Source organism: Petaurus breviceps, unplaced genomic scaffold (assembly GCF_028583685.1).
Source record: "Petaurus breviceps papuanus isolate PSGF00001 unplaced genomic scaffold, PetGlider_PUasm1.0 184, whole genome shotgun sequence".
Classification (NCBI taxonomy): Eukaryota; Metazoa; Chordata; class Mammalia; order Diprotodontia; family Petauridae; genus Petaurus; species Petaurus breviceps.
In genome coordinates this window covers 2,107,469-2,130,497 of record NW_027185793.1, presented here as the reverse complement: position 1 = coordinate 2,130,497, position 23,029 = coordinate 2,107,469, and the positions used below count along the sequence as shown (strand labels likewise).

General features: G+C 37.2%; 1 protein-coding gene across 7 annotated transcripts in view; it reads right to left on the bottom strand.

The window, feature by feature from the left end:
• FOCAD (focadhesin) overlaps positions 1-23,029 on the bottom strand; it is a 504,358-nt gene that overhangs the window by 86,343 nt on the left and 394,986 nt on the right. For all 7 annotated transcript variants that reach the window (XM_069088078.1, XM_069088080.1, XM_069088077.1 and 4 more), the window contains 2 exons: positions 16,461-16,649; positions 15,537-15,658 (listed from right to left, as the gene is read on the bottom strand). In XM_069088078.1, coding sequence (XP_068944179.1) covers positions 15,537-15,658; positions 16,461-16,649 — 311 coding nt within the window. The remainder of the gene's footprint in view (positions 1-15,536; positions 15,659-16,460; positions 16,650-23,029) is intronic.

The window sequence follows — 23,029 nt, the reverse complement described above, 5'->3', positions numbered from 1 at the left end:
ACAACAAACTTTTTCTATGAAATCATCAGTATGATAAGGTTGATTTAATTTTTAAGAGAAAGGGGGGGGGTGAGGGGACACAAGTTTGCAGGTAAGTGAGAATGGCAAGATAGCCATGGTAGAAAGTTGGCTGGGGTGTGAAGCCTGATAGTGTAGGGATGGTTAGAGATGACAGGCCAGATAAATAGATGTATATTCAGTCCCTTACCAATCAAGACAATTTGACCTGGGGCTAGAGTTACAAAATTGAGTTGATTAACCCTGATCCTCCCCTTCAGTTCTCATCTTCCTTATTCCAGGGACTGAGGCTGCCTTACTGAATGAAAACAAATGAATTATTTCTGTAAACTCATGGGTCATGTAATTAAAATTCTATGATCCACTGCAGTTGTGTACACATTTTATTTACCCTAACAGATAATAACAATGCCTTGTAGGCATTTATATAATATTTATTTATATAAATTAAATAAGAGATATTTGCTTAAATTAATGAACATTCAAAAGCACCAAATCCTCAAGTTAGTGTATATTACCCAACACGTACCTATGAAAGTATCTCACTTTAAGCAATCAATAAAATTCCAGGGGAAAAGGGAGAAGGGCAGGTTTAAAAGGTCAAATTCTGGTTTTGTCACTTTCTGTGTGATACAAAGCAAGTCACTAGACTTCAATTTCCTAATCTGAAAAATGTGGGCAGTGGACAAGACAGACAGGTCTAAGGTGACTTCTAGATCCAATATTCTATGAACATATGGATCTGATTAGTTAGAAAAAAGCTTGCCCAGATTTTTCAGCAATCTTTCTACTTAATTCTTCAATTCACAGCAAATCCTTTCAGATGTGTTTTAAGGATATTTGATACTGTTTTTTAACTGTGTTATTTATTCTATTTGTTTAATTTTGGTTAAACCCAGTCTGGGTATTTTCTCAACTCATAAGTTTATTTGTGGCTTTGTATGTTGTTTATGATCTAATCAGTACTTTTTCCCTTTTCCTCTTTAACATTTTTTTATTTAAAAACTTCTTTTGCATGACTAGATGGAAGAAAGTTGGCAACAGTGAAGAATAAACAATTAGGGGAAATGTTGAATAAGGGGAAGAACCATATCTATGTTTATTATGACACATATCCCGAAGAAAACACTGTCAGAAACATAGTTTGGTGATTTTTAGGTACTCCCTATAATTACTATGTGATATGTGAGTTGCTATGGCAACTGTTTTTTTTTCTTCTATTAAACAGGATAGTAGATGGCTGCTTAAAATATGATTAAATTGTTAGTTTGTAAGCTAATGCTATTCTAGAGAGAGGGGCCAATGTAGCATTTAAACAGATGGTCAAATATGCATCTATGTGGAAATGGGTGCCATTTCATGTTGGAATGATTTTCTCTTCACTATCCTGTGCCTATCATTATCCTTCACTAGCCTGTGCCTAACTCCCACTTTCCTAAGAACAAGAATAGGAAAAAAATTGTTTTGAAAATAAAATTGGTAGTGGAAAATTTAAAATTTGGCATTGTTTCAACATAATTACCAGATATCAAGTGTGTTTAATGCCATAGGCATGTTGCTCTATTTTCTGGAGATGGAAGGTAGGTGATCAGAGAATCAAATGTGGAATCTCATAATATTTTTTAATACTGTTTCTGTAGCACAGCTAAAACCAAGCACTTTCACTCTCTGGATAATAATATGTATATAAAGGGAGCCTTGTTTTATGAGCTGTGAGCTTAAAATTAATGGGGAATGCTTTGCTTACCTGTGAATTTTTATTTCACTGTTAACCTCTGATTTCTTCCTGGTCTCCGTTCCCCCCCACCCCACCCCAATTTATATTTGCTGTCCTAACTACACTATTCTCATTTCTGGAGACCTGCTTTTGTTTTTCCTGTTTTGTTTGTTTTTTTTTAATCAAAGAACTTTGCTAAAAGTTTCCCTTAATGGGATTTTTTACACTAGTTAAGTATATTAAAACTCGATAATTTTCTTATAAATGGCTTGAGTAAAACTGAGCACACATATAGTGTAGAAAACCTAAATTCATTTCAGGGCAAAATATCTTGACAGGTTATTATTAAGTCAGATAATCATATAACCTTAAAGGTGAAACATCTATCAATGAGGGAGAAATAGTGAAACTTTTCATCCCTTCCCCCTATAGACTTCTACTGAAGAATAGATGCTCCTGAGTAGGATACTTCATGTTGAAGGCACATCTAATTGGAACCTGGATTTCTACATTTTCTGAATAGCTCAAGTATACTTAGTCAATCTGCAAAACATAAAGATTTTTAATACCAGCTTTTCATTCTGACATGTAACTTAACTACAGCTGTCCAATTAACTGTCTAACTCTTGACTAATACACTTAGAAATGAACTTTATGTGGGGGTGGCTAGGTGGCACAGTGAATAGAGCACCAGCCCTGGAGTCGGGAGGACCTGAGTTCAAATATGGTCATTTAACATTTAACACAAAAACTAGTTGTGTGACTGGGCAAGTCACTTAATCCCAATTGCCTTACTTTCTCCCCTCCAAAAAGGAAAAAAAAAAAGAAATTAACTTTATGAATATATTAATTTTTTTAATCTAACAAATTTTTTAGCACTTGGTTGGTGAGGTTCAGGGTACTTTACAAGATAACAGAAGTAAAAAGTTAAATAAGAAAATTGAGGGAGAAACATGAACATATCCTGCCTGGTGTGTGGAAGTTGACAGAAGATAGCTTTTGAAGGGAAGAAATCAGCAGTTGGGAGAAACTAGTAAAATGCTGCCTAAAAGAAGTTACTCTTGAATTGGGTCTTAAAGGAAACTAGGGATTCTAAGAAGCAAAGATTAGGAGGGAGAATATTTTAAACATAAAGGATAGCCAGGACAAAGACACAGAGACAGAAGATGGAGTGCTGGGGGTAAGAAATAGTAAGGAGGGTATCCTACTTAGGAGCATCTATTCTTCATCAAAAGTCTATAGGGAGAAGGGATGAAAAGTTTCATTATTTCTCCCTCACTGATAGATGTTTCACCTTTAAGGTTATATGATTATCTGACTTAACAAAGGGGGTAAGAAATAAAAAGGAGGGGAGGTGACAGCAATATGTTAGAACAAAATTTTTAAGAGATTGGAAGGGTCTTCTTAAAGGGTTAGGTTGTAAAGAACTTTAAAAGCCAAATGGATCTCCAGTTGATAAATGGTCAAAGTATATGAACAGGCAGTTTTCACATGAAGAAATAAAAGCTATCAAAAGTCACATGAAAAAATACTCTAAATCACTATTGATTAAATAAATGCAAATTAAAAGCAATTCTGAGGTACCACCTCATATCTACCATAATGGTTAACATGACAAAAAAAAGGAAAATGACAAAAAAAGCTGGAGGGGATGTGGAAAAAGTGTGACACTAATATCCAAGTAGTAGAGTTATGAACTGGTACAACCATTCTGGAGAAGAATTTGAGACTACCCTCAAAAGGTTATTAAACTGTGCATATCCTTTGACCCAGCAGTACCACCAGTCTGTATCCCAAAGAAATTAAAGGGGAAAAAAGCTATATAAATACAAAAATATTTACAGGAGCGCTTTTTGTGACAGCAAGGAATTGGAAACTGAGAGGATGCCCATCAATTTAGGAATGGCTAAACAAATTGTGGCTTATGGTTGTGATGGAATACTAATGTGCTATGAGAAATGAGAAGTAGGATGGTGTCAGAAAAACCTGGGAAGACGTATGAGAACTCATGTAAAGTGAAGTGATCAGAAGGGGGAAAATATGGTATACAGTAAAAGCAATACTGTATGATCAATTGTGGAAGATTTAGCTACTCCAATCAAGACAATGATACAAGGCATTTCCAAAGGATTCATGATAAAAAATGTTATCCACCTCCAGAAAGAGAACTGATAAATTCTGAATGAAGAATGAAACATGGACACAGCCTAGGGTAGGAATTTTTTCACTCTTTATTTTTCTTGTGCCTTTTTTTTTTGCCTCCCCCCCCCCCAACATGGCTAATTATGGAAATGTTTTACATGAAGAAAAAAAGGAAAAGGCAAAGAGAGGAGTTTACATAAAATCCTACAAGTAACAAGAAGCTGCTGAAATTGACTGAGTAGAAGACATGGCTAGAGACCTGCACTTTAGGAAAGTCACTTCGGCAACTGCTTAGTGGATGGACTAGATCAAAGAGAGGTTTCAGGCAGAGAAACCAATAAGGAGGCTATTAAAGTAAACTGGACAGGAGGTGATAAAGGGCTGAACAAGAGGGATAACTGAGTGGAACAAAGAGGACAAGTTGAAAGATGTTGTAGCCAAAAAAAAATTATAAGATGTGGGACGTGGACACTTACGGTGAGAGTGAAAAATCAAGAATAACTCTGAGGATAACACAGATAATAAGTGTCAGAGCCTTGCTTTCTCTCTTATGTCTTTACATACTTGTAGTTCTCCCAACTTGATTTTCAGGTCCTTTAGGGCAGGGTCTCATTTTGCTTTTTTGAGGAGATAAGGGTTAGGGGGAGTATTCCCAATGGTTAGCAAGGTGCCTGGCACACAGGAGGGGAGAGAGGGAAAAGGGAACAGGCATTTATCAAGTACCTTTTATTTGCCAGGCAATAGGACAAATATCTCCTTTGACAGTAAGCCCTTTATAAGTAAGCATACCAACACAGTAAGAACTTAAGAAATATTTGTTTGCTAATGGAATGATTGATTGATGTAACATTGAGTAAATTACATCGCTTCTCTGGGGGTCAGTTTTCTCATCTACAAAATGAAAAAGTGAGACAAGGTGACCCTTCTAGCTCTAAATCTAAGATTCTAAGGGCAAAGGAGAGAGATCCAGTCAAAGTACTTTTGAGTTATTTCAGGTGCTTACAATTCATTTTTGTTGCTTTATTTATAAACTTGTTTTGACCCATTCCTGGCTATCCTCATGGGTTTTGATAGTTGGGTGGGATAGCTACAATAAAGAGGTCTCAGAATGCCTTAAAAACGTCATGTTTACAGCCCCTATAACCTAGTAAACCACAGCTAAGAGGGTCTGGCTACTGACCCTGAAGAGGTGCGTCCAGAAAATGGGAGCAGGTGTCAATGCCCAGCAGACTGCCATACCCAGCAGCCAACCAAGGGCCTTAAAGGTCAGTAGAATGACTCGCCCCACGGAGAGATCCAGATCAACAACATGATCTCACCAGAAGCTCTCAATGGTGTTGACTCATTAGCAGGAATCAGAGCTCACTGGGCTCAGAAATAGCAACAGAGTTATATCCCCAATTTCCAGAAGAGTCATGTGTCCTGGACACAGCCTAGGGTAGGAATCTCCAACATGGGTCCCCAGACCATTGGCAACAGACTATTTCCTATTATCCCCATAATTCTCACCTGGCTCCAGGTCCACATTAAGTGACACCTATCTATTGTCTCTCCCTCTCCAATCCAGCTGACAGAATAATCTTCCTAAAACTCTATTTCCTTGTTCAAAAAACCAATATGGCTCTCTACTGCTTACAAGAAAAAGCCCAAACTCCTGGGAAGGGCTTTTGAAGATCTCACTCCACTCTCTCCATCCACTCAGGCTGACTTTCTCCTGTCCCCCCACTGCCTGTGAGTATCCAAAGTACCATCATCATCTCACTCAGCCTCACAACCTAGGTGTGTAAGCCTTGATCCCTCATCACCCCTTAACATCCAATTTTCTGTTAAATCTTGATTTTAACTTTGCAACTTTTTTTTAACATGTCCCCTTCTCTCCTGACACTGACATCACCCTGGTACAGATGCTCATGACCTGGACTCTGGCAATAGTCTTTTGGTTGGTCGGCCTGACTCAGTCACTCACTTCTGGTCATTCTCCTCCAAGCTGGTCAAACAATCTTCCTGAAGCAATGATCTGACCACATTAGCCCTCTATTCAATCAGCTATGGTAGAGCTCTATCACCTTCTGGAGGAGACAGAAAATCCTCTATTTGGCAACCAGCGCTCTTGAGTGATCTGCCCCCTTCCTACCTTTCCAATCTCCTTACACCTTACTGTCCTCCACATGCTCTATGATCCAGTGATCCGGACCTCTTTGCTGTTGCTCCATCTCCTGATGGAGCCTTTTAGTTGGCTGCCCGCCATCCCTGGAACGCTCTGCCTTGTCATCTCTGCCTCCTGTCTCCCCTGGCTTCCTTAAAGTCTTGGATGAAATTCTGCCTTCCACAAGCTCTTCCTGATCCCCTACTGATGCTGGCAGATGCCTACTGTGGATTATCTTCAGTCTGTCCCATACATATCTTGTTTCCACATCGCTGTCTCCCCCTCACTGAAAGCAAGGACTGTCTTCTGCTTTTCTTTGTATTGTCTAGTGCGTACCATAGTGCCTGGTACACAGTAACAGCATAATAAATGCTTATTAGCTCAATAAACTTGATCAATACCACATCTTCAAATACTACCATTACTTGAGCTGCCCTCTCCCAAGACTGCATTCTTTGTACTTCTATCCCCAGTGCTTAGCATAGTATCTGATATATAGTATTCTATTAATAAATGATTGACTGACTGAGTCTGTCTGCCTATTCAAATTCTACTTGTCTTTGGAGGGCCTGCTCAAGTGGTAACCTCCAAAATGCTTTCTTTGACTTCTCCCAAACCCCCTAGGATCTTTCTGCCTCACCTTATCTAGCACTGGCATATGACCTATTAAATTTAACTCTTAATTATACACTATTTCATGCTGTTTGCATACTTAACTCCTCTGAGTATGCTATTCTTTGAAATAAGGAGTATTACTGGCACCACAAATTCAACACGTCTAAAACCAAACATCTTTTCCTCCAAAAGCCACCCACTCTCCACACTTATTTCTACAGGTGGTACTACTATTGTTCCAACCTCCCCACCCCCACGCCTAATCACTTGCTAAGTCTTGTCAATTCTGTTTCCACCACACCTCTCACATCAATCTTCTCTAAGCCACCATTTCCAAAACTCTAGTTCGAGTTCTCACCACTTAGAGCATTGCAACTGCCTCTCAGCTGGGTTCCCTCCATCCACTCCTTCCAGTTTCCAATCTATATTCTATACAAGTGAAAATAATCTCTCTAAGGTACATAGCTGATCATGTTGCTCTCACACGATAAAACCTCCCCAAATACCATTAATTCTCTCTACATCTCAGTCTTCTGATCATATTTAAGGTTCAGTTCTGAAGATACTTCCTCCTCAAAGTCCAATCTCTCAATTATACTTTCTCTCCATCCTAAAATAGTTTTCATTGTATTTACTTATCTTTACAAATGTTGTAACCTTCTCATAGAAGAGGCAAATACTTTGTTTTCTGTCCCTGTATCCCCAAGGTCTTGCACACAGAGGGCACTTAATAAATGTTGGCTTGTTGAATTCCTGAGCTCAGCCATCCCATACAAAGGAAGCAAAGAAAAGGGGAGTTTGAAGTAAGAGAAAGCTGGAAATCACAACACAGTCCTGTCACAGACTTGCCAATAATAATAAGGACCCCTACCTTGGAAATCTAATTCTCTCTGCATTTTGGCATTTTCTAAGTCCTGTTGTAATATGTGCATCATGGCTGCCTTCTTAGGAGACTTTTTTGGGGGAGAGTACAGGTTCCTAGAGACTCCTTTCCTATTCTGAGAATATTAGTGAAATCAACTCTTTCAGATGAATTCCCCCCCCCCCCCAAAAAAAAACCACAGCTAAAGATGTCTCCTAGTTCAAGGCAGGAGGAAATCTTGAAGAGAAAAATTTTTTGAATACTTTGTGCTTAGTTTTGCCTCTGTAAATCTCTACTGGTAAGTCCTTAGTAAAATTTTAAAAAATAAATAATAATGCAAAATGAAATGGCACCAGATTTCTTGTTTACTATGTCAACTGAGAATACAATGATCAACTGGGCTTCTCCTCCCTCTCCCACTGCCCCCCCTAATTCATACAATTTTACCTCACCTGCTAATAAGGAAGTTCTTTACTCCTCTCCTCCTGGGACAAAGCAATGAATTTGAAAGAAAATCTTTTGAACTGAGATCTGTTTAATTTAAAACCCAGTCTAAGAGCACTGGCTCCAGTGTCGAGATGACCTGGGGATCGAATCTGGGCTCAGATACTTAGCACCACACCCAGAAATAACTGGCCATGTAACCTTGTGCAAGTCACTTAACCCATATTGCTATAAAAACAAACAAACAAAACAACCCAGTTTCTGGCAGGATGAGGAAAAAATGGCTGGCAAGAGAAGAGGGCTGAATTACAACTCCTGTTAAACTGGTAGCAATTAGGATTATACTAAGAGTAATTCAATTCAACTTACATTTATTAAGTACCTATTAAAGGTAAGATTATATTAGGCCAGACAAAGACAAGAATTTAACATTCCCAGACCTCGAGGGGCTTATTTTCTATTGGGAAGGATCAGAACAGGCGTCCAGTGGAAGGAGGTATTGGAGTTGTCCTTCAAAGGAAACCAGGGACTCAAAAAAGCAGGAGTGAGAAAGGCCTGTCTTGAAGAAAGGCGGAGCAGTAACTTATCCTCCCTGGGCCTTTGTCTCCTCATCTGTAAAATGGAAGAGTGAGTGCAGATGGTTGTTACAGTCCATTCTAGCCTCTTATGGAAGAGTCTATGACCTGTACAAGAGCACTTATACACAGAAATAGTAGTCTAGTTTGACAGGGACAAAGAATGTGAGAAATACAAAATAAGACTGGAAAGGTAGGAGGAAGTTTGGGTGGTAATGTCAACAAAATAATGCTATCTGGGTTTGGAAAGGTTTAAGCTTAGATGTTCTATATACATATCTTACCCATCATGTCTCTGCAACTTTTTAATAAAAAATTATAAGTGGCCATAATAATCCTTTGAATTTCTTGCTTTCTCCCTTATATGATACATACTCTCTCCCTCCCTCCCTCCCTCCCCCGCAAAATGATCTCATTCACACTCATGGGTTCTATAATGTCTATGAAGATGAATTCAAATGACTACCCAGCCTTAACCTTTCTGCAGAGCTCTGGGACAATATCACCAACTGCCTACTAGGCATCACAAGCTTAAGAGTTCCCCAGGGATCTGAGACTCAACATTTCCAAAACAGAATTCCATTCCTATTACTAACCACCATATTTCTGTTGAGAAGTACCACCATGCTCCCAGTAACTCAGGTTTATAATCTCTATTTTATCTACAACTCCTTGCTTCCATATCTAACCAGCTATCAAGTCTTACTGATGGTACTTTTTTTAGACAGATGAGAATGAGACATGAGAAAATGGCGTCTGAAGAACAGATGGTGAGATGAGAGAAAATGGGAAGAAGAGTTGGACTGTGGAAATTGTGGAGGTTGATAACAGTAAAGTACAGTCAGCAGTAATTTTTAATCATCTACTTTAGCCCAGAAAAGAGCTGGAAAAATTTACACCAAGAATTTAAATCTCAATTTCTTTTTTTTAACAACCCAACTCATATATGATGAGAATAGGGGGGAAAGAGGTAATTCTAGTTGTAAGCCTCACTGGAGTCTTCTATGCTTTTCTCTACAAAACCTAAATATGACTTTTTAAAAATGAAAACAAGCGTTTTAGAAATTCATTTTAGTGTCTACACAGCTTCTTCCTGGATCAATCACCTGCCACCAGATGCCTATTTAGAGAAGGGGGGAGAAAAAACCTGCCTTGAAAGAAGGAATGAAATATGGCAAAACACAGCTACTGAGTCCAGAATGTAATGTTCAAACACCAGGACTTGCAGTCAGAGGACCACAGTGTTACTAATGAATGTTTAACCTCCTTAAGAAATGTTTGAAGAAAGCAAAGGCTGAATACTTTATAATGGCAAGTTGAGATGTTTCTGTGTTATTTGATATTATTAATAAATAACATGGCCATTAACAATGATTAAGTTTATAAATTCAAGGTTTAAAACAGAGAGAGGAAATTTCCATGGTTTTACTTAGAGTAGGGGTCAATCAATTGGGGAAAGAATTTTTATAATTTTAGTGATTTGCTAAGACTGTTCAAGAACAAACCTATCAGATTTCCTTTGATATCAGAGCATATCAGAATAGCGAGAGTGTTGGTATGCTTTCCTCAGACAAAAAAAAAAAACTCACTACAAAGAAATATATACATATCTGGGTGCTTGTTAGCCTTACAATGTCAGAAGACAGGAAGTAAAATCCCTTGTACACTGGGGCAGGCTCCCTATAGCAAATTTATAAGAGAATACAGACAACAGGAACTTCTAAATCAAAGAGATCAACAACCCATTCGGTATTTTTGGAAATTTCACTATTTCTTTTACTTGATTTTGATCTGTGTGCTGAATAATTTCATTTATAAATTAGCAAATAACTATAATCAAATGAAAAACATCGACTTTCTAAGTGTCTCCTAGGTTTTCAACCATGCCTACAATTTGTAATGATCAAGTTTTTCGTTTCCTATAAGAATACAAGATATATTCAATTGCAACTGTTGAAACCAAAGTATTTTTTCTAAATCTTTCAAAAGAATGCATCCGTATTTATTTATTTATTTTTCAAATGTTTTATTAACTTCTGGTTTACATCATTCATTTCCTCCAGATTTTGAGTTACAAATTTTTTCCCCATTTTTCCCCTACCCACCACACTAAAATAGCGATCCTACTGGATATCCCCTCCTCCAATCTGCTCTCTCCCATATCTTCTCCCATACCCCCTTTGACTTTTCCAGTAGGGCATGGTGGATCTCTATGCCCCAATAACTGTATATCTTATTTCTCAATTACATGAAAAATAGTATTAATAATTATATTTATATATTTTTAGATATTTGATTTTAAAACTTTGAATTCCAGATTCATTCCCTCTCTCCCTTGTCACCCACCCTTACTGGGAAGATAAGCAATTCAGTATAGGTTGTACATGTGTAGCTATGCAAAACATTACCATAGAAGACATATTGTAAAAGACTGACTATATTTCCCTCCCTCCTATCCCACCTCCCACTTGTTCTATTCTCTACTTTGATCCTGTCCTTTTTCAAAAGTGGGTGCTTCCAATTTCCCTCCCACCCAGCCTGCCCTCCTTTCCATCATCCCCCCTACTCTCTTATAGGGTGATACCCTATTTAGTGTGTATGTCATTCCCTCCCTAAGCCAAATTCAATGAGAATAAGGTTTTGCCTTTTTGCCTTCCTGTTCTTTCCCTCCATGGTATTCATTTTCCTTTGCTTCTTCTACATGAGACAGTTTACACCATTCTGTCTCTCCCCATCTCCTCTCATTATATTCCTCTTACCTCTTAATTTCACCTTATAAGTATCATCCCTTCCTGTTAAATTAGTCCCGTGCCCTCTATCTATGTATACCTGTATACGCATTCACATATGTATTCATATGCCCATATACCCTCCTATATAGACATATATATATATATTTCTATTCCCTCCAACTATTTTCATACTGAGAAAAGTTTTATCAGTTACAATTATCGTTTTTCAATGTAGTAATGTAAATAGTTCAACTTTAATAAGTTCCTTATGATTTCTTTTCCCTATTTACATTCTCATGCTTCTCTTGCTTCTCGTATCTGAACATCAAATTTTCTATTCAACTCTGGTTTTTTCATCAAGAATGCTTGAAAGTCCTCTATTCCACTGAATGACCATATTTTCCCCTGAAACATGATACTCATTCTTGCTGGGTAGGTGATTCTTGGTTTTAATTCCAGCTCCTTTGACCACCAGAATATCACATTCCAAGGCCTTCGATCCCTCAATGTAGAAGCTACCAGATCCTGAGTTATCCTGATTGTGTTTCCACAATATTCAAACTGTTTCTTCCTGGCTGCTTGTAATATTCTCTCCTTGATCTGGGAACTCCAGAACCTGGCTATAATATAAGTTTTCTTCTTGGGATCATTTTCAGGAGGTGATTGGTGGATTCTTTCAACCTCTATTTTGCCCTCTGGTTCTAAAACATCAGGGCAGTTTTCCTTGAGAATTTCTTGGAGGGTGATTTCTAGGTTCTTTTTTTGATCATGGCCTTCAGGTAGTCCAATAATTTTTAAATGATCTCTCCTGGATCTATTTTCCAGATCAGTGGTTTTTCCAATGAGATATTTCACGTTGCCTTTTATTCTTTCGTTTGGATCTGTTTAACAGCATCTTGATTTCTCACAAAGTCATTAGCTTCTATTTGCTCCAGTCTAATTCTGAAGGAATGATTCTCTTCAGTGAGCTTTTGAGATTCTTTTTCCATCTGACAAATTTGGCTTTTTAAGGCATTCTCCTCCTCATTGTCTTTTTGAGCCTCTTGTGCCATTTGAGTTAGTCTGTTTTTGAAGGTATTATTTTCCTCAGTCAGGCTGTTGACTCTCATTTCATAATTTTCTTGCATTGTTCTTATTTCTCTTCCTAATTTTTCCTCTACTTCTCTTATCTGCTTCTTAAGGTCCTCTATCCTGTAACCAGCTCATATTTTCCTTTGAAGCTTTTGGTGCAGGAGTTCTGACGTCACTGTCTTCCTCCTGTTTCATGCTTTGATCCTTTTTGTCCCCAAAATAGGAGTCTAATGTTGGGTTTTTCTGTTTGCTTTCCTTCCTTTGCCTGGTCATGTTGCCACTCAATTACTTGACTTTCAGGCTTTTTGCCACAGTAGGACTCTGCCACCAGATAGGGGAGCTTCATCCCAAATGCTGGGGTTTCCTCAGCAGCCAGAGGTATTAGTTGGGTGCCCTCTCTGAAGCCTCCACACACTCTGGCAAGCTGGTCACATACTCCAGAAGCTCCAACCTAGACTGCAATCCAGATCTAAAAAGGTTAAATCAAGAGTGATTACCCCTCAGATTGGTCGCTTGGTCCCCCTACACTCTGCAGGCCAGGAGCTGATGCTGCCATGTGGCAGTGGCTGTGCCCACAGTCCTCAGTGGTTTCTTGCCCTGGGGGCAAAAGCCCTCGCACTCCCAACTACTGCATCCCAAAGTCCACACTGCACTGACCTCTCACTTTGTCCTTAGCACCTATGTGTTGATAATTCTGGAGCGCCATAGCTGCTGGTGATCTGAAGTCCCTCCAGCCGGCGGCTGGTCAGGCCCGTTCTGGGGCTAAAACCTTGTTGTGGGGCTGTGCTCGGCTCCCAGAGCGCTGTGCTGGCAGGTTCCTGCCAGCCTGCCGGGCCATCCTCAGCAGGAGGTTAGCTTCTCTGTGTCATTTTGTGGGTTCTGTAGCTCCAAAGTTTGTTCAGAGTCCCCTTTTACATGGATTGGGGGTGATGAGAGCTGGAGCCACATGGAAGTCCTGTTTCTACTCTGCCATCTTGACTCTGCTCCCCAGCGAGTCAATGGATTTCAAGCATTCTTGATGAAAAACCCAGAGCTAAACAGAAAATCTGACTCTCAAATACAAGAATCAAGAGAAGCAAGAAAAGGTAAACAGGAAAGAGAAATCATAAGAAACTTATTAAAGTTGATCTGTTTCCATTCCTACATGGAAAGAAAGTATTTGTAACTCATGAGTCTTTTTCCGTATTAGGATAGTTGAAGGGAATATATATATATATATATATGTATATGTACATGTATATACACACATGTATGCATATATGTGTATCTATATATCTGTGTATATGTATACATAGAGGGCACAGGGTGAGTTGAATATGAAGGGATGCTATCTAAAAAAATAAAATTAAGAGGTGAGATAGGTATGTATTGGGAGAAGGAGAAAGGGAGTGATAGGATAGGGTAAATTATCTCACATAAAGGAGAAAAGGAAAAAAAAACTGTTACAATGGAGAGGAAGAGCAGGGAGAGAAAAGGGAATGAGTCAACCTTACTCTCATTGGATTTGGTGTAAGGGGGGAATAACTTACACACTGAATTGGGTATTTTACCCTACAGGAAAGTAGGGAGGAAGGGTATAGGAGTGGGAGATGATAGAAGGGAGGGCAGATTGGGGAAGAGAGTAATCAGAAGCAAACACTTTTGAAAAGGGTCAGGGCAGGGGCGGCCAGGTGGCTCAGCGAGTAAGATCACCAGTTCCAGTGTCGGGATGACCTGGGGATCAAATCTGGGCTCAGATACTTAGCACCACACCCAGAAATAACTGACTGTGTAACCTTGAGCAAGTTACTTAATCCCGATTGCTTAAAAAAAAAAAGAAAAGGGTCAGGATCAATGGAGAAAATAGAATAAATGGAGGGCGGGATAGGAGGGAGAGAAATATAGTTAGTCTTTCACAATATGACTACTATGGAAATGTTTTGCCTAACTACACATGTATAATCTGTACTGAACTGCTTGTATTCCCAGTGGGGGTGGGTGAGAAGGGTAGAAGGGAGAGAAATCTGGAACTCAAAATTTTAAAAATAAATGTTAAAAAATTGTTTTTACATGCAACCAGGAAATAAGACATACAGGCAATGGAGTATAGCAATCCATCTTGCCCTACAAGAAAGTAAGAGGAAAGAGGGTAAGGGAGGAGGATGGGAGGGATATAAGAGAGGGCAGACTGGGGAAAGCAGTTATCAGTATACTTGCCAGGTTGGGGTGGGAGGAGGGGAGAGATGGGAAGAAAATTTGGAACTCAAAATCTTATAGAAATGAATGTTGAAAACTAAAATAAATAAAATTTAAAAAATAAAAATAAAGATATTCTTAAAATTACAAAAAAAGAATAAAAAGTTTACTAGGGGGGGCGGGGAGAAGGGAGGAAGGGTCAGGTTATAAAAGGCTCTGAATGCCAAATCAAAGATTAGCAGACTCTATGTTATTTGGTGGGTAAAAGGGAACCAATGGAAGTTTTTTAGTGTGACTCCAATGTAATGATAATATTTTGATAATACATGACATGTATATAGTGTTTTGAAGTTCACAAAGCATTTCACAAAACAAAATCTGAGCCCCCCAAACAATTGTTTGACATAGGTTCCACACCAGAGGTTTTATTATCCTGCTTTTGTAGATCAGGAATCTCAAGTCAGGAGGTGAAATTACTTGCCCAAGGGCACATAAACTAGTTTCAAAGACAGATTCAAACACACTGACTTCAGGTCAAGTGTCTTTTCATAAATGACACTGTTTAATCGTGCTAAGAATAAATTGGAGGAGGAAAAAGACAAGAACCAGGCAAGTATGTAAACCAGTCAGGAAATCACTATAGGTGTTAAGGCCAAAGGAGTTTAGGGCATTAGAATTAGAAAGCAAATATCGTGAATTGAAATCCTGACAACAGCCTTTCCTAGCAGCCTTCCTTAGTTATAGTTACAGGGTAGAATCCAAGTTTGGGCAATGGTAGGGCTAAAAATAACCCTAGAAATAACTTAGCACAATCTTCTCATTTTATAGGGAGGAAGCTTAAGATCCACAGAGAAGAAATTAATCATCCCAGGTAAAACTGCTATAAGTTGCAGAGCCAAGATTCGAGAACGCATCTTCTAAACCTTTTGGCTCCAAACCCTGTGCTCTTCATACTATGCCTTCTATCCACTGGTCAAATAAATGTAAAATGAAAAAGCCCAGTAACATATACGCACAAAATAGATGGGGGTGCTCTTACCTCATGTATAAGAGCCACTAATATCTGCTGGAAACTCCGCCCTCTACTGGCCAAAAAACGGTTGATGGGTTTGCCATCTTTACCCACATGGATTGGAAGATCATAGCAAAGTAACATCCCAGCTACATAAGGGGGGAGAAAAGAATGATTGAAAAAACATAAATACCGTAAGACCTTACTCATTCAGTCTCTTCTCTAATTCACACTGGATGGAGATAAAGTTGCCTTTTGCATTAGGAAGAAAGGCTTAAGTGAAAATTAGTCATTACAATTACTATCTTCATTATTATCTTGGTTGTTCGGGGGCCTTCTTTGCTTACTTCTAGGATTTCAATTAAATTTCAGATAAAGTGATTTCTGAATTAGTGGAGAACCACTATGATTTGGGCTTTTTCCTGGTTTCATTTTTATCTCTGTTGTCACGGAATCGTGCTATACAAATTAAAATAATGTCTCTGGAACGAAATGCAAGAACAGTATGACAGTACAGAAATAAAATGTTTTCAATGAATATACAAGCATAGATAATTCAAACCAGGAAATCACCCCCAAAATTCTTTTTTTAGCATTTAAACAGGCATACACATATTCATTCTTAACACCATCCTTCTAGCCCCCACCATCCCCGTACACACTCTCTCCTTTCTCTACCTCTTACACGCACATTCTTTTCACTGCTCAAGACTAGCACTACCCTAGAACTAACAGCAACCCTGGTGTATAACTAGACAGCAAAAGAAGACGTCTACATGTTCCTGTTGAATAGTCAGAACTGGATAGGTAGGAGAGGATGAGAGCACTGGGAGTAGGGGAATGGAAAAGGATTAGTCTGGGAGGGAAACTGATCTCAGATTGGAGGAATCACCCGTACACGAAGATAATTACATTTCACAAGCTAAAATTAAAAGACAATCAATATTTTACCTGCAAGACCAGGTTTCAGGCCTGGTTGTTTGTTTTTCTCATACATTTTCAGCATGAAATTGGGAATTCCTGCTATTGTCTTTCCTTGGTCTGAACGAGAAGCACCTCCTTTTAATGCAGAATAATAAATACCACGGGGCATATTTACCATCTCCTGTTTCACGAGTGATACAAAAAACTCTTCAAGTGCTGAAAAAAGATAAAGAGATTAAAACAGGTCATGATTGTAGAAATAATTAGTTACAGGAGAAACAGTCACATGGGTCAAAAATGTACTTCAATGAAATTTCACTTATTCAAATAAGAAAATTCATATTTAAAGCAAAGATCAAAGGTAACAACAATAACAAAAGCTGGCATTATTTCAATTGCATCCTTTTTCACATAGTTCATATAGGAATGGTCTGGGGCAAGGTGCTATATTGCTAGTCTTCTTTTATATTTAATGTGTTATGAACTACTGAAATGATAGATAAAACTGCTGGGGTTTTGCTTTTTGTTTTGGTAATTGAAGAATTATTATAATTATTTCTACTCACCTTCTCCTCTTCCTAACTTAGCAAATTTTGTTGAAGTTACCAACCAATGATTCGGGTTCACAAACTCAAGTTATCCCCTGCTCTCTCTCTTCCCTTGGTTGCCAAGTCTTGATGATTTTATCTCCATAATATATCTTGTGCAACCCGCTCTTCACTCACAGAGCCGTGACTTTAGTTGTTCAAAGACTCATCCTCACCACCCTTTCACCTGATTACTTGATAGAGCCTCTTAATTGGTGGTCTCAGTTCCTCTACTTTCTTCTCTCCAATAAACACTCCATGGGGCTGCCAAAATGAGATTACTAACACAGAGGTCTGACCATGTATCAATCCTTTGTTTAAGTTCTAGCAGTTTCTACTTATCCCTAGAATAAACCATAAACTCTTTAGTTTGACTTTCAAAGTTCTCAAGAATCTGTCTCCAATCTACATTTCCAGACTTAAGTTTTCCAAACTATTCTTTATGCACTCTCAATTCTAGTCAAACTATCTTGCTTCCTATTCTCTCTACAAAAAGTTTCCTTTGCTGTCCCCATGACTCTGAACATTCCAAGCCTACAATGAATCCCTCAACTCCAAATCACAGACTCACTAGTTTCCTTGAAAGCTCAGCTCAAGGGGACTTCAGTTTAAGATGGAGATGGAAAAAGTCCTAGAGAAGCCCAGCTTTTAAAAAACATAGCAAAAGGAAGAATGATAAAACCAAAGAAAAGAGGCTATAAGCTCTTCCCTCAATCCATGACAACTGTCAGAAGCTACCATGTACTCAGAGAAAAGCCAAGGGAAGGGAAGATGAGAATGACATGGGTGGAGACCACAGCACCCTGGCAACCACTGCTAGAAACACAGCAGCAAAATAGCAGGGGTCTTGCAAGAGGCTTGCTACCAAATCAATTGAGTCAATCCAGGTAAAGCCCATTGCAAGAATCATAGCAAGAGACAGAGTCCAGTTGGAGACTATGTAAGGAGAAAGAGACAAAGAGAAGCCATGGAAGCAAAAATATCAGTCTAGCCAGAAGAATAAGTCAAAGGTTAGGGACTGCTAAAGAGGGTGGGACCCTGTCTAAGCCCCTTCATCCAGAAGAGCATAGGTAGCAATATTCATACTAAGGAGAGTATAGAAACAAGTAAGGCCAGACCATCCCCACCAAAAAAAGCAGGATGAAAGGGAAAAGCCTGATGTTAGTACAAAGTTTCAATCAAGAAACTGAGTCTGGAGATACAGATATGTAAGTAGAAAAAAATGAAAACATGATAAAGAAATACTGAGATACTGAGGGTTGAGAGAAGCCAAGAAGTAAACCATGAAGAAGAGAGTAACTCCACAATAAGATAAAATAGAAACTCAGAGAAAATAATGACACTAGCCAAAAAAAGCAAGCTCCAGTAACTGAGGCTTGATTGTTTGAAGAGAGAAAGAGCAGAGCAATAGGGTCACTTCAGTTACAGATTACTAATGCTGATCACATTCCTTTTCTAATAATAGCACAGAACTCACAGGATTGTTGCGAGTCCCAAAAGAGATTTTATATATATATATAATACCCTCTGAAAACCTTAAATTCGTATAGAAGTGCTAACTATTGTTATTTTCTTTCCTGACTTTATTCTTTGGAAAAGAGGCCGGGAGAGGAGAGGAACAGGACAGTAACAAAGAAAGAAAAAGGGATATGATAGAAGGAAAAATATAATTAATAATCATAACTATAAATGGAAATAGGATGAAGTCACTCATAAATTGGAAGGGGATTACAGAAAGGATTAGTAAACAAAATTTTTAAAAAATATTATTTGCAAGAAATACCCTTGAAACAAAGATTCACATAGAATTAAGATGAAGGGTTGGAGCAGAACTTATACCTGAAGAGAAAATTTTAAAAAGCAGGGATAGCTATCCATATATCAGAAAAGACAAAAGTAAAAATAGACATGGTTGAAAAGATAAGTAGAAAAACTTTATTCTGCTTAAAGGAATCATAGATAATGAAATGATATCAATACATATGTATGTATATATTTATCAAATAGCATAGCAATTAATTGTTTAAAAAACTAATCTAATTACAGTGAGAAGCTGACAGAAAAATTCTAATAGGTGGAGATCTATAATAGGTGGTCATTTGCTCATTCAAAACTAGAAAAAGTTAATGAAATTTTTAAAAAGATAGAGGTTAAGAACCTCAAGATAATTCTAAAATTATATATACTCAATCTCTGAAAATTACCTATTGGGAATAAAAAGAAACATACTTATTGCTAAGCTGTACACAGCACCTTCACCAAAAAAAAATGACCATGTATTATTAGGGCAGGGTTGGGAAACCTGTGGTCTCATGGTCTCATGTGGCCCTCTAGGTCCTCAAGTGCAGCCCTTTAACTCAATCCAAACTTCACAGAATAAATCCTTTTGGATTCAGTCAAAGGGACCCACCTGAGGCCCTCAAGGGCCATCCATGTGGCCTCCAAGCCACAGTCAACCCTATACTAGGGTATTAAAACCTCATAAACAAATACTGAAAAAGCAGAAATACTAGAAACATTCTTGACTGTACTCAGTGCAATAAAAATTATATTCAATAAAGGGCCTTTGAAGAAAGAATTAGAATTTGAAAAAAGCAACACATTTTTAAAAATCCACCTAAAATGGAAATTTTGAAATAAAATATGAATTGGCAAATAAAAATGTTATATTTGAAAAATAATAAAATAGCGTTAGTTAATTTCATTTTTTTTAAAGAGAGGAAAGCTAAATCAACAAAACAAAAAATAGATGAAGAGACAATAAAAGCCACTATGCAGAAACTGTTTTATTCAATTATATGCCCCAAAATTGCTATCTTAAATGGAGAAGTGAATATTTGTAAAAATGTAAATAATCCACAGTAACTGACAAGAAATAAAAATTTAAAATAAGCCAAGTTCAGAAAAAGAAACTGAATTAGCCATAAATGAGCTTCTGAAGTAAAAAGCCACAGAACCAGATGGATTTAAAAGTAAACTCTATCAAATATTTAAAGAACTAATTCCAATTTGTCATAATTTGTTTGTTAAAATAGGGAAATATAGCATTCTATAAAACTTCTTATATAAAATTAATGGACCTGATACTCAGATTAATGAGAAATAAAGCAAAGAAAAAATATCACAAGACTATTTTAAATGGGTACTTATTCAAAAGTATTGAATTAATATATTAGCAATGAAAGTATAGCAATACAATAAAAACATTAGAGAGTATTATCAGAATGGATTTATGTCAGTAATGTAGGTTCAATTAGTTTAAAAAAGAAAACTATATACCCATTTCAAACAAAACCAGCAAGATTCATATCAATAGGAACAGAATTTTTTTTAACAAAATGCAATAATCTTTTTCATGAACACTAGAAAGGATAGCTATAAATAAATTCCCTTAACATAGTCAACAATACCTATAAAACACCAAAACTTAGCATTATTTGTAATTGAGAAATGCTAGAGACTTTTCCAATAAGATCAAGAACAAAGCCAGAACAACCATTGTTACATCTACTATTTGACATAGCTTTAGCAACAGACAAGAAAAAGAAACTGAGGGCATAGGCAAGGAAGGAACAAAATTGTTGCTTTTTGCAGATGATATTATGGTTTATTTAGAGAACTCTAGAATTTCAATTAAAAAATTAGAAGAAACAATAACTTCAGTAAGGTAGCAAGCTATAAATAAATCCATAAAAGCACCAGTCTTTCTGCATACCAATAAAACCCACCAGAGAGAAAAAGAAATTTCACTAAAAGTAACACATTCTAGAATGTATAAAAATATCTTAAAAGCCCACCTGCTACGATGCATATAGGAACCTATGAATATAATTACAACATTTCTTTGTAGAAATAAAGGAAGATGTAAATAACTGGAGAGGAATTAATTACTCATGGTTAGACTATGCTAACATAACAAAAATGACAATACTACCTAATGTATAGATTCTGTGCCAAACCAAAGGATTACTTTATAGAGCTGGAAAAAAATAGTGCTGAAATTCATCTGGAATAAAAAGTCAAGAACTCTTAAGGAAAATAATGGGGAAAAAGTAAGAAGTGCCAGATCTCAAAATACACTACAAAGCAGAAATCATCAATACTATTCAGAACTGGCTAAAAAAATTGAAATGTTGATCAGTGGAACAGATCAGGTACACAAGAACACACAAGTGAACCATCTAAGAGCAGTGTTCTGGCCTGCTGTAACAAGGACGCTAGGTCTTTGGGAAGGACACATTACTCTACAAAAAAGGCTAGGAAAAATAAAAAGTGACCTAGAAGAAACCAACATCTCAATATAAACAATAGGGTCCAGATGAATACATGACCAATATGGCAGAGTGAATATGGCTGGCCTCAGAGTCAGGTTGAATTCCTGCTACTGAAACATACATGCTCTGTGGTCCTAAGCAATTCAGTTACCCTCCCATACACTAGTAACTCTATAAGGCAATAAGTTACAGAGAAAAAGACAATCTGCACTGGTAGGGATATATTCTTTATCAGAAGATTACCTATATCAATGAGATCAGATGTCTATTCCCTATCCTCTCTACTAAATAAATTAGAAAGAAATATCATTCACAATTACATGGGAACTATATGTGATTTGGGAAGAGTTCTTAATAAAAGAAGAATACAAAGAGTCATAGGAATCAAATTTTGACTACATAAAACTGAAATGCTTTTGCACAAACTAAATCAATGAAGTCAGAATTAGAAGGGAAATGGTTAACTGAGAGATAGAGAAGGAAGGAAACTTTGCAGCAGATTTCTGTGACAAAGGTCTAAAATCCAAGACTTGTAGAGAACTAATTCATACATATAAGAACAAGAGCCATTACCCAACAGACAAATGATCAAAGGATACGAACAAGAAATTCTCAAAAGAAGAAATGAAAGCTATTATTAACATGTGAAAACATGCTCCAAATCACTAATTGTCATAGAAATAAAACTTCAAACAACTCTGAGGTTCCACCTCAAACTAATTATTATACCATAAGAAATAATAAAAAGGAGGAATCCAGAGAAAATGGGAAGACATGTATAAAATGAAAAAGTGAAGTGAGCAGAAAGAGAATGATTTATACATTGAATATAATATTATAAAGGATATAAAGGATAAAACACTGGGAAGATTTAGGAACTCTGATCAATACAATAATTAATCACAGCTCCAGGAGACCGAAGATAAAGGATGCTTCTTACCTTTTGATAGATGGATTATAGGTAGATATATTCTTAGATATAACCAATAAAAAATAAATTTTCTCGATTATACCTATTTGTTACAAAAAAGGGCTTTAAACTGAGTGGAAGGACTATTACTGGGGGGGGGGGGAGTGAAACCACAGAGATCATATCTCAAAAAATTATCAATGAATCATTTAAAAATACACAGAAAAGAGAAAAAGATTAGAAGGGGCAAGGACAAGAAAAGCAGAGATAACATGTTATATTTGATGTATACTTTTTTTTAAAGTGAACATAAAATATATTTAATAAATACTTGCAGAATCAATACATTTTATTTCAAAGATGCCTTCGATGCAAAAAAATTCATCTAACTTAACAATAAAAAATCCATATTTATATACCGTGTTAAGACTTACAACATGCTATCTTTCTATTCAAAGTAGCATTTTTTTTTATAGTTAAGGAAACTGAGGCCAAGAGAAGCTGATTTAGACAACAATTGTGAATCAACATGTAGAATCAACTTTGGTTCTTTGATGGGAGTTTTGGGGATAATTGCAGGTCAGCACTGATGTTGTGAAGGTGTCAAAGGATATCAATGGGGTAGAAATGTAGGTCATTTTTGGACTGTTAGATCTGGCTATAGATAAATATCAAATACCAATCTTGGATTGTAGCTAGTGGTCATTTGGAGGTTAAGACCAGAGTTCAGTTATGAAAAGAGGTGAAATATCAGTTGTAGGGCAGAAAATTGGGGTCAATTGTGGGTCAGGGCCCAAGTTGTCCTGTGGGCTAGGTTCAGAAATA